The sequence below is a fragment of the Dermacentor andersoni genome, chromosome 6, assembly GCF_023375885.2.
Source record: "Dermacentor andersoni chromosome 6, qqDerAnde1_hic_scaffold, whole genome shotgun sequence".
Taxonomy (NCBI): domain Eukaryota; kingdom Metazoa; phylum Arthropoda; class Arachnida; order Ixodida; family Ixodidae; genus Dermacentor; species Dermacentor andersoni.
This window is the reverse complement of record NC_092819.1, coordinates 92464958-92479469: the sequence shown is the minus strand read 5'-3', so window position 1 is coordinate 92479469 and position 14512 is coordinate 92464958. Positions and strand designations below refer to the sequence as shown.

Sequence of the window (14512 nt, the reverse complement as noted above, 5' to 3'; positions counted from 1 at the left end):
AATCGATGTGATGATCCCGATGTTGATGAGACCTCACAATTCAGGCAAGGCCTCCAAGATCGGAATTTGCAGTTAAATCTATATCCCTGAGACACAGTGCTGCAACCAAGGCAATGGATTACCATCTAACGTGTAATCTCTGAGGCCATACTTAATGTCTCGCCAAGGTTGCCAGAGGAGATAATGGTGGCAGAGTTGCCTTATGCTACAGCCACGGACGGCTGTCTGAAATAACGGTCGTCTTTACACATTAAGTCAATGGTGCCATTGGCGGTGCCACTAAGCTGTCCGAATTATCGGTGTTTGATTCATCGGTCGACGACTCTAATAGAACCTATGCTAAACTGAAACAAGATGCACTACATACAAGTACCACCACATTGCAGAGAATAATTAGCTCCAGAAACATATCACAATGTACAGGGTGGTGCGTCCGGAAAGTAGTAAGATTATTGCCAGGAAACAAATTTATTTCAACTTGCTAATACACAAGCACTTGGTACCTTCAAAATATGCTCCTTGGGTGCTGATGTACTGTGTCCGCGTTTCTGCCAAGATTGGTATGCACGGCAACATGAACATCTGTTAGAGCCTGTATTAGGGATGCTTTGATTTTGCTTACGGTCTCAAAACGCTGTCCTTGCAAGCCACATTTGATCCAAGGGAACAAAATGAAGTTGGCTGGGGCCAAGTTAGACTGTAGGGGAGCCGTATGAATCACTGTTGCCCCGCTGTGCTTGGTCAAAACTCCCTCACTTTCAGCAATGTGCGACACACATTTTCGTGATGGAGGATCCAGGTAGTGGTGATCTCATTGCAGAAAAGGAAAGCCTCCTTCCTCAAATGAATGAGCATTGCCGTGTAAAATGCAAAGTCAACAGTTTGCCCGGTTGTTTGAAATTCCATGGCTCGATGGTAAACTCCATTTAAAACTACGACCGAGATAAAACAAGATACTACATTTAGTAATAAATTTTTTATCCGTAATGCCTTACCAACAGCTGTCATGATATGCACATGCATAGCTTGGACGTGCTGTACCCATTATGCCTGCTGGCACCACCACGCAGCTGTTCTGCTCGGCGGGGAAAACAAAGGCCTACTACTTCACGGCCACACCCTGTATGCCATGTTTGGTTCAACACAGCTGTATGTCTATCCATTTTTTCTAAACTTATTGGCTTCCTATTCCAGAAACCTAGAGTGGAACGCAAGAGTATGTGTAGTTCACAAACACATCACTGACAGTACAATAAATCAGGAGCTTCAACAGGGGTTGAACAGCAAATTTCAAAAAATTCAACAGACTCCACAACTACAGATGTTCTCAACAGGAAACAGAGAAACATCTTACTTTGAGGATAGTGGGGACCGGGATAAGATGACGACATGATTCCTTGATGCATCTTGGCTGCATACATTGACGATGCCTGCATCTGTTGGTTGTACCCTGGGTGGAAACAAAGGAGTATGTTCAGTTTTTTGTTTCCTGTGATCTCTGTGCACATCTCTTTTTAGTTATGTGATAGTGGTGTTGATGTTCACTGTCACAGTGGCAAAGCCCAGCTTGCCAGTAATTGACGAACAAGCCAAGGAAAGACAGTCCAGTAGCCAAAATTGTGCAGCGTCAAGGCAAGTTGCTACGTTTACAAGTGCCGCCTCTAATAAACATATTTAAAGAGGAGAAAATTAAACAGGAAATGACAAGGTACCTACCCTTCTGTTGTCATATCAAGGAGACAAGGCTATTGTCAAAACAAATATAGTTTTTTAAGGTTTAGTTTACCAATGAATCCATAACACACCATACTTGATTTATGTTCCTTTAAAGCCAAGCTAAAGCCAAACACTACATCCCCTTAAACAGCTGGAAGTATTCTTTCATTACTATTTTAGTCCCCAATAGCAAACAAGTACAGATTACTCACAATTTGATTTTTTTTTTTTTTTTTGCTGCTTTGCATATTTTCTGGTTTCCCAAGCTTCCGCTTGCACTAAGAGCAACCCGTTTGTCATTCTAGAAGCATAATTAATACAGCTTAACTTGACAGTAATCTTTACCACATGCACCCTTATAAAGCTAAACTGCAACAGAGCTGGGAGTCAAATAACACGCACCTTGCTGAGGCAGCTGTGGTTGAGAAAGATGATTTGGCGCACTGCTCTCAGATTGACTTGATGAGGGTCGAGGAGGCACAGGAATGTTTGACTGTGAACCTGCACAGGCAATCATGCAAGCAATGCACAGTTGAGAAACAAAGAGACATGCCTCTCTGGCTGCGCACACTAATTTCTAATTAAACAATTAGTTTCTAAAGTAAGTGCCCCTATTGTAAGAGAAAGCTGGATGGAAGGCAAATCCTTGCAGTCTGTTTCAAATTCCAAGTGCAGCCATGGCAACAGCTGCAGTACCTTATCACCCTCACAGATCTGTAGTAAACCTGTAATGACGTTACGATTAATCTCTGTGACCCTTGCTGAGAACCCCTGCTAAGCCATTTCAAGCTGGGGAAGAGCAGGAGGCTATTGCAGCAACTCGCGGCTACTTGTTTACGAAGTGTAGGGCCGCATCTCGAAGATGGGTGGTCTTTGGCAATGGCTGTACCACAAGCTGGAACACACTGCCCCACATTTTCGCCATCACATTTTATTGGAGAAAGGCAGGGCTTCCCGCGCTCAGTATGAGCTACAACGCGAAAGCACGTGGCAAGGTGATCACACGTTGTATGTAGCTCATACTGAGCACGATAGCACGCAGATAAAACGCATGGGGGAAAACCCGCTGGACGCCTAACTTTAAAAAAGAGAGAGAGAGTGAAAGAAACCACGCGGGGGAGGGGGTTTCAAATGCGAGGAACACTCACGTGGTCTCATGGAATTCGGCTCATAAACAGAGCTCGATTACAACAGGCGCGAGCGCGCGGCGCGCGGGCACGGTGTGCCCGGCCGTGGTGGCGGCCACGGCCGACGTCCAAGCCGCGAAAACGCGCCAAGCGTCCGGCGGAAAATGGCGCCGTCGCGAACATCGGCCAGGGTGGCGGCGACAGTGGACGGGCACTCGACGCGCACCAACAAAAATGCCGACGTCGCGCCGTCGGGGACAAACGAATAGTTTCTCTCCTGCTGCATGTATCGAACGAGCGGACATCGCGATGCGCGAACCGGGCCTAGGGATTGACATTTGCTAGCGTTACACTAGCGCCTGCAAGCGACAGCTTCCCAAACCACGAGCTTGCTTATGGCGGAAGCGCCGTCGTCTCGCGAGTCAATCGGCATCACGCCATTTTCCCTGGCGGTGCGCCTGGGTGCGCGATGCATCACGTCACGAGCGATCTCGAGGGAGTAAAGGGGAGTTCAGCGAGCACTATCACTCCGCGAGAAACTTCCCAGAATACAACTTCCATGACTTAGCGCACGCGGACGTTACGCTCTCGGCTACCGTTAGGAAGGGCCCAATGCTGATGACTACCGAACCCAAAATTCCAGCTGCGGATGTTTGTTTTCCCAAAAAGTTCAAGTGGCAGTCAAATCACCATCAAAATTACGGGATCCTTCAGCAAGCTATATGCACGGCCCCTACGGCGGCTTACCTGGACGCTAGGCAGTTATTCGCACTCCCGCCACAGCTCGCGTTCCTGCATCGCGTACCCCGCCGCGGGGCTCGATCAAGCCGCGCTTCGACGCGCTTTTGTTATCAGTTCATTTTCGCGAATAAACGACGTGGCGAGCCGCGTGCGGCATTGGACCCCATCCCGAAGCCGCGTCACAGGGGACGCTCAAGACATCTGCGCTTCCGAGTGAGCCACGGTGCCGGCCACACGCGAACTTGCCTGCACCAACGGCGGCGTCGGTCGGCGCCTCTTCCGGGCACTTTACCGATGTTTGCGCGACGGCGCAGGCAGAGCGCGCCCCGCTTCGGCGTCTCCTGCGAGTCGACGACGCCCGGGGAGACCTGCCAGCGGCGCGATCCGACGCCGACTGTCTCCACCGAGAGGGCATGACGACAAGGAACGAAACGCGCCAGCAGACGCGATCCCAGTCTCTGCAACGGGCGCTGCCGAAACGCTGGACGGGCACGCAACGGGCCGCCGATGTTCATCGTCGGCGCGTGGCGCTCTCCTAGAGAAGTTGTGTGCGAGCAGAGAGGGAGGCACGTTCCTGTTGCTCACTCCTTACGGCCGGCGCCTCGCGCGTACTCGCACGCCAACCACGAGAGTCACGTCCGATGGATGGATGGATGTTATGAGCGTCCCCTTTGCAACGGGGCGGTGAGTTGCGCCACCAAGCTCTTGCTATTATACTGCCTACCTAGATTAAAAAATTTTAAAAAAATAAACACTATGAACTCCCAGAACCCAATTTTCGAATCCCCTATTGCGTCAGTTCCGAAGATCCCAGGGCATCGCGCGGGATCGACGAAACGGACAACGAGAGACAAGTCAAGTCAAAGACGAGCTAGGATGAGTGACACCTGTTCCACCGTCGACTAAGCACGCGAATGCGCAGGAGCTTCGCACTGAAGCGGTTAGCTTTGTAACGCAACACCAGTCTATAATTCGGAGCTGCGGATGAAGAAGAAAAAATAACTCGCAGTTCCGCTGGAAAAGCGCAGCACCGATTGGGATAGCAAATTAGTAGATGGCTGTGCGAAGCAAAGATAGTAGTGTTATCGGCCGTATAAACTTGTAAACATTCGTTTACTAAATTAACAGTAATAGAATGTGTAAGCGTGACTCAACGAGGACGTACGTAGAAAGAAACAGACACACGGCCACAGCACTGTCTGTGTTTTGATTCTTTCTACGTCCTTGTTCAGCCGCGTTTACACATTCTATCATGGATTCAAACCAACTAGCCGGTCAACGTGTTTTAACTCAATTAACTAGAACAGAGTCGCGCGCGCACAGATAAAGATAAAGGTTAAACATACACACATCCCGCTCGATGGGCGCGGAAGCTCGCTGTGAAAATTCTGGAATGAGGAATTGCGGCAGCAGCAAGCAGATTGACCTCCATGTATCTCTCGCTCCAACGCGAACGAAGCGTCGAAAGTACATAGCATACGAAGCTACCGCCACTACGCGCACTCAGCAAACATCTCGGATCTCTTTGAGATAAGGCCCGCGCGGGCGCGCACTTTAGCCACGTCGCAGATCGCCTTTCAAGACACACGAGCGTCGGCAACGCGTCCCTACGGCGTCCGCGATTCCCGCGGCCAACGCCGTAGTAGACGCCGCGGTTTTCTCCACTCTGTACGGAGTGGTGGGCGAGGAGGACATCGAGGCACGGTAGCAGCCGCCGGAGAAGAACGCCCCTCCTCGCTCGCCTGACCCCCCCCATGCCCCCCCCCCCCCCCCGCCTCGCGCGCCATAGGAGAGGGCACGCATCCGTGCCACGTTCCTCGCTCACGCACGCGAGATTGAACCGCGTTCGGCGGCTCACCCTCACACTCTTACGGAACCTCACGGCGACGGCAAAAATGCGCCTGGAGTGTTCATATAATTGCTATTGCAATAAAATACTTGCTCTCTACGAGGCTATGGAAGTCACCGTTTGATTAAAAGAGGAGAACGCAAGCCGCGCGAAACACATTTGAATGTGCGGGAGGGGAAGAACACAACTGCAGTGTTTTAGCCTATTTCAGCTGCGTTGCTCTTTCTTGCTTTGTTACGGCCTGGGATTGTTGCAAGTTCATCTTACTCTTTTGTCAGGGCACGGGCGAATGAAGTTCACTGAGCGCGCGAGTAGATCCTCATTTGGGCTTGGTATCGTGCGGCTTTCTGCGCGTTCGACTCGCATGATTCAGCCACCGTGAATATACGTAACGTGAGTTTACGGGGAGGGGTCTTCCGGAGCGGTACAAACGTCCAGCAAACAGGACGAGGCATCAGCTTTTCGGAGACTATACGGTCCTTTGAATTTCAACGAGCCAAGGCATTGGAACCTCGCTCAACAAAGTGCTCTATGGCGCATGTTTCCGTGCGGTTACTGAAAATCGAAACAGTTCGCGGTAGACCACAACATCCGCATATTTGTGTGACCGATTCCGCTGCCAAAAGCTAGTTTTCCCTCACCCTCCGCTAAAAAGAAGAAAAAAAAGTGGGAGGGGGGAGCGTGCTTCAACGACTACGAGCTGGCACACTGCCGAACGCGTTCTTCGAACATTTCGCATAGCGAACCGAAGTGTCCAAAACGCGGTAGACGAAAATGGGAGGGCGTCGCGAAGAAGAAGCCAACACGGCGCACACGTCACCTCGCGTTGCCCTTCCCCCAACAACTGGCACGCCGAGCAAGCAGCGGGGAAAACCTAGCCGCCGGCACTCGGCGCCAACGAGGGCGTCGAGGCAGGTGGCGGAGCACAACCCTTGTTCTCTTTTCCTCGAGCCGCGCCGGTGCATGCAAACTGCGCGGCTATGGTGGCATAGCGCGGCCGTCCTCGGGTCGCAGATGCGTCTGGCCACAGGGCCGCGCCAGAACGGAGGAAGCGCAGGCCCGGAAGAACTCGCCACCAGCTCGTTTGGTCGAGCAGGACACGCAACCAAGCCGGCGCGATTCCGACACTCGCCTTTTGGGCGAGCCCTAGCATACCGCACGTTACCAACAGCGATGTCGCTGCACGTTGCCAACGTGCGCAAGCCGTGACACAGTATGACCAACGAAAAAAAATGTTTTTTTTTTCCACTACGCGTGGGCTAACTTGGGCACAAGAAGGAACGAAAAGGACGACACCCCTTTGGTTCCCGCCTCTGATTCCCCGATTCACATGATTGCCGGCCAACTTGTTCAAATTCCAGTCGTTCCCTGCGCGACGTCCGCTGACCACGGTGGATAGCTGGTTCCCTCTCCCCTCAGGAGTCTCCTACCGCACCAACGAGATGGACGCGGCGATAGCGTCGGTACCTGCGCCGCCCACAGCGTTTCTCGCCGTCGCACGTTCGACGGCACATTATTCGCGACTGCCGCCTCCGGGAAGGGAAACCGCGGAGTCGGGTCTCGCGAGACACAGCGGTCGCTCGCGCGCGTGCACCCCAGCTACCGACGACGGCTGCAGCAGCAGCAGGCGCGGCAAACCGAGTCGCTCGGCTGGCGCACCCGGCGCGCAACACAGCCACCCCTCGGAGCGCGGCCGTGTTCCCACGGGGCAGCAAAGCTGAGGCAACGCCGGCTCGCATCCGGATGGCCGATAAGAAGGCAGCGCCGAGGAACGAGTGAGAGAGAGAAGGGGACGACGGGCCCGCGCGATGCAGCAGCAGCAGCAGCCGGCGGAACGACGAAGACCCGCACGCCTTCTTCACGGGCCTGTGCCAGCGAGACGATGACGACGACGTCGGAGGAGGAGGAGGAACACAAGAAGCGACCTGCGCCACCGAGGCGAGACACACGACGGCTGCTGCCGCCCGCTCTCGCGTTCGCCGAACGGCAGCTGCAGCGGGGGCAGCCGGGCGGAAAAGGAGACCTCCGCAAAGGACGGCAGCCGCGGGTTTCGGCACGGCGGAAGGGAGTCGTCAAAGAAATGATCCGAGCGAGGCACCGCGAATGCCTCCCCGCCCCCTTTTCTGGCAAATCAATTACGCCCTCCCAGCATTCCGCCGTTTTGTTGACGGTCTTCACTAGTTCCGCTTTTTGTTTTTGTTTTTCCCTTCGCCGCGACACGCACGGGTCGAAATGTTTACGGCCCAAGGTCCAAAAATGATCGAACGCAACGCCGCACGAAGTTCGGCCGTGGGGAGAGCGGCGCTAGATCGAGACCTCGCGGTCGGTCCTCAACGAGACAGCATAGTTAACGCTCGGGACATGGTCGTAAAATAAAAGCGACCTCTGCTCTGGAAATAGACTGGTGGCACACCCGACAGGACCCCGTCCCCGATGTAACGACGAGGAAGCATCGAAAATCGAATGCCCCGGTAAAGCAAAGCAAACCGAAGACGTGGGCAGGAAAACGAACGCCGGGACCAGGGCTACGAAAACGAAAGTCAGAATTTCCCTACCGGACACCTGAAACTTCCCTATTACTGGCGACATCTCCTTCAATTGCCCAAATAATTATATAATACTAAATATTTGTCGCTTTCTTCATCACTTCCATTTTCCCACGATGAGAAAAGTTATGTTGCCTTTACACCTTTGTACCCAGACTTTCATTTCCGAGAAGGGACAACGGCGCTCTCAAACGCCGCAATTTAGGCGGTCACATTCTAGTTTTTTCTCGCGTGGGCCATGAAAACCGATAAAGGAACGTGGTATTCGCCGCCTAATAAACGCGCGCAAACGAGCGACGGAATTAACACGAGAGCGCTTTGCGAGCCCAGAGTCAAGTGCTTCCTTATTTTGCTGTCGCCTTCCGCACCAAGATAGCGCTGGTGTAAGCAGGAGCATACGGCTAGACTCCCGCAGTAAGCGGGAGCGGTGACAGGAGGCGCGCCGCTACACTGATTTTGCGATTTTAGCAGAAAAAGTTGCTCGAGTTCTCCAGTGTTACCAGATAACCGCGTAAAAAACCGCCAAACGGCTGGAGGGAACAACCGAAACGTAGCCAAAGCAACTGATATTCGATGTTGTCTCAGGAAAGAAAAATACTAATTACCTATCAAGTTCCAGCTACATACGGAGCCCCAAAACTTGCTTCAAACTAGCAAAAATTTCCATTATTCCCACATAGACCTGAAAACTACCTTAATATGGGAACTTTCCCTCGAGTTGGCAGCCCTAGTGGAGACCTACGCACGCGCGGAAAAGAAAATGGGGAGGGGGGGGGGGGGTCGCACCGTTCACTCGTTTTCCACGCGCGGTGGTCAACACAGCCTTCTACGACGATAGCGGGCGGGTACCTACGCGGGCGGGCACCTACGCGGGCGGGCGTTGAAATACGGCGGCCACGCCGTATGTTTAAATTTTGATGCGGTTCGCCGAACGTTCCCGCTTCTAAACGCTGCTGCGCCTAACCCGTCGCTGGCCGCTTTCCCTCGTCCACGAAATACCGCACATTCCAGCGGCGACTGGACTACGAAGGTCGCCGACATTCTCTCCCGACTAGGCTAACAGGTGCGAGATAAAAAAAAAAGAGAGAGAGAGAGAGAGAGCAAACTAACATCGCACAGCAGAAACACTGCTCGTGGATGCGGCTCTAAAGCCAGGCAAAACGTATCGCGCTCCCTTCAACTTGACTCAACGACCTCAGGCACGCTTGCAACTAGACAAATTAGACACCGATGCTCGTGGCCCCGCATATTTGACGCTCGCTGGATGCACTGGGCCTTCGACGCTTTTAACCGTCGCTTGGCGCAATTAAGGTCAAAAGCGTCCGAATTTTTGCCTTTGCAGGAGTGACAAATTCTAAAAACTTGGCCTCGTGACACTAACGATCGTCAAACGAAAGAATGACGAATGCGCGGGACAGTACGTCTGTCACAATGGCGGGATATCTCCTAGCAAGAGCACCTGCTGTTTCCGGAAAAGGGGCCCGCTATCGAACCGCGCTCTTGCTGCCTGGTGCGTAGCGATCGCGGGGGTCGTGACCACCAAACCCAACTTCTGAGGCTACTTCCAGCAAAGGAAAAAAAACGGAACACATCCAATAGGACTACACAACCACAGCGCCCCCCTTCCCCCCTCCTTGCTTATAACTCGGGTTTGAACAGCTGCGCCGCAGACTTCGTTCTCTCGAGGCCTTAATTCACTAAGAGGATCGCTCCAATTGTTTCGACGAATGATAGAAGGAACTCTCGAAGTTCTTTAATATATGCCGATTCAAAACAGTGGATAAAAGCAGTGCCCATTCTGGCCTGAATAAGAAAAATAAAACCCAAGGTATGCATATCTCTTTCACCACACGTTTCTACGAAAAAGCAACGGGGAGTTCACTGCGAACCATGGACGCCATATGAAGTATGGCTTCTAGTGTGTGTTTAATATTCTAGAATTCAGTATACTTGACATTCTAGTTGTCTCCCCATTGCAAGTTGTATTTTCGTGTGCATTTTGCTTTGACGAAGCAGAATGTTTTTAATGGCGTTGGAAGACCGTGCGAAAACCTTTCTTTGGTGACTATCTATAAAATCTGTGAAACGCCTGTAAACACTAGAGGGCTATGAGGAATGTGATTAATATGTTAATTTTCGGGCGTTTATTATCTTTTTAATCAATTTCTATTGACTACCCCACTGCAAACTGCTAAATACCTGGAACATATCACTTTGCTAATCACCATCGATCATTCACTTAAATAACGTTGTTGAGAAGCCAGCAACACAATCTGCTAATGCCGACATTTAAAGGCCACAATAAATATATTAAGTGTGCCTCCCACCAAGGTAATGAAGCGTGCAGTACATGCTCATTTTGAAGTTTGTGCATTGCTCACGGTTAAAGAAAGGGCAAGAAGAGTACACGAGACATGTGCCGACTCTCAGATGAGAAACATACGAAGAAAGAAAACTGCCAGCACGAGCTAGAACGTCTGCAAACTTGAAAGTGTATTATAAGACGCCATGGGCACCACTGGCACTCTACCTTAGGCTGCTTCACGTGCCGACCAAATAATGTAACTGTAAGCTAAAGCTGTATTGATGGTCGATACACGCGGCCTTCGCCATTTTCGTCGGATACGACAAGCTTGAATTCCTCTGCGAGCGAAGCTGCACTTAAAGAAAAGTCAGTTGACTGTCAACGCATGTCCCGTGTACTTTCCTTGTCCTTCGTCCAACTGTGAGCACTGCACAAGCTTCAACAGGAACCCCTACCAAGTCACTCAGTTTTCCATCCATACACGCTCATCCTTTAAAATTTCATGAATGCTGGACTACCACGTCCTCTATACAAGTTTTCCAGGGTCATATCTTGTCTTGAACAGTCTTGATGGCTTGTATTACATAGAGCTTCAATCCCTTGCAGCGCTTCATCACAGCTACAGGCTCCACAGGCCTGATGACTGCACACACACTATGAGATAAGCACTTCGCAGAAGAACCTCCGATTCACATCCACAAACCTGGACTGCAAAAAATTGCTGCTGAGCGCCTCGTGCATGCACCGTGCAGAAAGTGGTCTTCATATGACAAGCCTGATGTGCTCCGAGGATCAGTTGCTCTTGACATGCGCACTTTACCATCAGTGCTAACCTTTAATCTTTCTAGACAAATGTTTTCGGCTGTCTATTTCATTGTACTTGTTTAAGAGATACACGATACAAGATAGTAATTATTTGTGGCACTTTTGAGTAATTGAGGCTTCATACTGTATAGTAACACGATTGACAAATATCTATTGAAAGACAATTTTCATGCCAAGACTTTCTTTGCTAAACAAATACAAGAATTCTTACACTGCCCCATGAGCCCTTTAAACTTCCCAATTGCTTGAAGGTGTAGTTTAACTTGTGCTGGCAATGAGATAATGTGCACTAAAAAATAGTCACTAATATTTCCCCATAGCACTGAATATGCTACTTGGTAGCTTAGTTTTTCTGCCAACACTAAATCACGAACAATTAACGTTGAAATAAACAGGTGTCTTTGCCTCTGAAAGCCATCTGGCAATTGTTTGTTTTTACAGAGATTACCAGGTCCCTTCGTCCCCCTTTTCCCCCGTATTTGTCACGGCCAGTGGACTGGCGCTGCACGGAAACGGGACGCCGTCGTCAAGGCAACGGATCTGCTCACCGATGGCGGGCGACATGGAGCGCGCCGACGAGCCCGGGGGCGGAGGGCCCCCTCCCCCTCCGGGTGGTGCCGCCCCCGGCGAGGGCGTCGGCCGCAGCGGCGACTGCTGGGGGGCGGGTGGCGTGCCCGCGGCGCCCCGCAAGGGACCCGGGCCCGCCGCGGGGCTGCGGGCGCCCCCGGCGTGCTCGTCCTCGGAGGCGCCACCGCTCAGCTCCTGCGGCAGCGAGAAGAAACAGGTGTGCAGGGGGTCAGTCGCAGCGAGACAAGACATACACACGCACGTGCGAAGAGCAGTTTGATTCGCTCACAGTGGCGGCTACGTTTACCCGAACACGACAGGGTCGGGTCGAGCAGACTTGTAGGGCCCAGTACCAGTCGTCGGGTTTGTTGTAAATGCTAGAGGGTCGGGCCGAGCGAGGATCGAGGCGCGGTCAGTCAACCCGCCTGCCAAAGGTGACTCGCCAGAACTAGCTTGGCAAGATGCACGTTTAAAAAAGAAGGGGGGGGGGGGGGGGGGGGGGGTCGGGTACGGCTGCGGGGTACGGACGTCCGAATCGACACGCTCGCGTAGAGCTCGTGTAAACTAAGCTAGAGACACGAGCAAGCTCTTCAATGTGGAAAAAAGGAAAACAGCCACAAGAGCACTATACCGTTCCAGAACATAAAGGAGACATTTTTCACACGAAACAAGTGAAAACACACGGACACTAAACCGTCATCCTAACTAAGGTCGGAACAAAAAGACACAAGGCGCAAAGTAACGAGCGCTGCGTTTATTGGCATCGTGATACACGCCGGAAGCCGGCTCGAAGCCAGACACGCAGTAGAAATTCAACCTTGATTTTAAGTTCAACCCCGAAAGTCTAGGAAGCAGTTTATCTGCATCACGATGTACCATCTGACTATATTCATTCCGCCCAAGCAGGACTGTGGCCGGGAATGGAATCCGCTAACATCTGGCCGGTAGAGAACAGAGCGCCCCGACTCAGTAACTCTGAGGCCAAACTGCGTGAATACGCGATGTTGCGGAGCTCCGACTGCTTCACACGCGCAAGTGGACTCCACACAAGGCGATACGTTCTACGCACATGCGCAAGCACGGGCATGGGTTCGGCCCAGCAGTTTCTTGCTAGCCAGAGCTATCCCGCTAACGACTACCACAAACACGTCACGCTCTCTAACCCGTTCGATAGGGCTCCCGACGCTGTCGGCGTCGAGCTGTCAAAGGACGTGCGACACTCCTGGCCAACGGTGTACGCCGCAGCTTGCCGGAGACGACGCGCGCAGCAATCGCTACCAAACGGAACTCCTGGACGTCCAAAAAAGGAAAAAGGAAACGTGGGGCGGCTACGTCAACGTTAATGGTGTATCCACACGACGGACGGCTCCGCGCAAATCTGTGCCGCGGACGCTTATTCCGCCGCCCGTCCGGCTGCGCAGCGCATCCAGACGACGGACGGACTGAGTAGACGACCGCGCCGGAAAAATAAAGATGGCGGCTACGCTCGAAGCGACTGCCGTCCGCCTCGAACCTGTCAAGTCGTCGTCGTCCACTGTGCGGCCCGTAACTTTCAAACTGAGGATTGTATTTGGTTTAAATTTGTGTCCAGAAGCTTCGACAGCAATGTATTCGTGATGAGTGGACACCGTTTCCGAAAGCGATACTCAGATTCTCGGCTTGTAGGCTTAGAGTGGCGGTATTGGCTGAACATGGCCTCGAAGATGTTGCGGCGGCCCGGGCGGATCTCAGTGGCCGTAAGTTAATATAATTGCTTGTTTCTACTCACTCTAGATGGCGCCATCGGTGTAACAAAGACTTTGTGATAGGTGTTTTCACTCTGAATGAAAATGGAGATCGAAAGGAAACGACGGTTGGCCGCAATGGCTGTTGTTTTGTCCGAATTGGACACGAATGGTCCAAGCAGCGATGAAGCTGTTTCAGAAAGATCCCAAAGCCGCGCTTGTTGCCAGACTGTAGAGCACGCTAGGCTAAATCCGCAGCATTCGACCCCCAAAATCCGGATGCGAAAAACAGCTCGGCATTTTCCGTCCGTGGGGGTCGCGGACGACGCGCGGACGGCACAAATCCGTGACGCGTAGTCACGTGATGCGCAGTCCGTCGCGAAAAAGACGGATTTCGTCCGTCGTGTGGATCCACCATAAAGCGCACCCGTCGATTTAAAGAGTGCAGGAGGAGGCGATCAAATATTGTTCTCCAGAACTTTTTTCTTTTTACTTCTTCTTACTGTCGTATCCGCTTTTGCCACCCGTCCATTACGAAACCTATTCCTTCCGCAAACACGCAGCACTGATTCTGTTCTTGTTTTTTGTCGCTTTACTGGGGGGCAACATCGGAGCCACGCGCATACGCGAACGCGCACCATTTCACGCCTGGACGCGTTTTTCCCATCGCTCAAACACCTGTCCGGCGGCCAGCGAACCGTTCCGATCAAAACATACGGCGTCGCGCGCCCGCACTTAGAGAAAAAAAAAAAGAAAAAAAAAAGGAACATAAACACGGACGACGGGGAAAGCCCCATAACACCGCATTCACAATCAGGAAACGACTTCCCAATTACGTCATCGGGAGAGCTGCGGTCGCGCTGTCGGGGTGAATTCTTCAAACGCCCGGGCACGCACGCACGCCCTCGCCGCGGTACAGACGCACAGACGCCGTCGTCTCGCGGTGGCCAAAAGAAGAAAAGATAACAGCAGCTGCGCGTATCTGCTCGCTCGCCGGTGGAGCTCCCTCGCGAGAACAAGCAGCACATAAAGGAAGGAAAAGCGGAGCACTGCCGCAGCGAGCGAAGCAAAAAACGAAAGAACAAAAAAAAAGGAGCGGCACAAATGCACGC

General features: G+C 52.2%; 1 protein-coding gene across 2 annotated transcripts in view; it reads right to left on the bottom strand.

Moving 5' to 3' along the window:
- LOC126522587 (trithorax group protein osa-like) overlaps positions 1-14512 on the bottom strand; it is a 179177-nt gene that overhangs the window by 31695 nt on the left and 132970 nt on the right. For both annotated transcript variants that reach the window (XM_050171358.3, XM_050171359.3), the window contains exons 4-6: positions 11658-11871; positions 2119-2217; positions 1355-1450 (exon numbers count right to left, since the gene is read on the bottom strand). In XM_050171358.3, coding sequence (XP_050027315.2) covers positions 1355-1450; positions 2119-2217; positions 11658-11871 — 409 coding nt within the window. The remainder of the gene's footprint in view (positions 1-1354; positions 1451-2118; positions 2218-11657; positions 11872-14512) is intronic.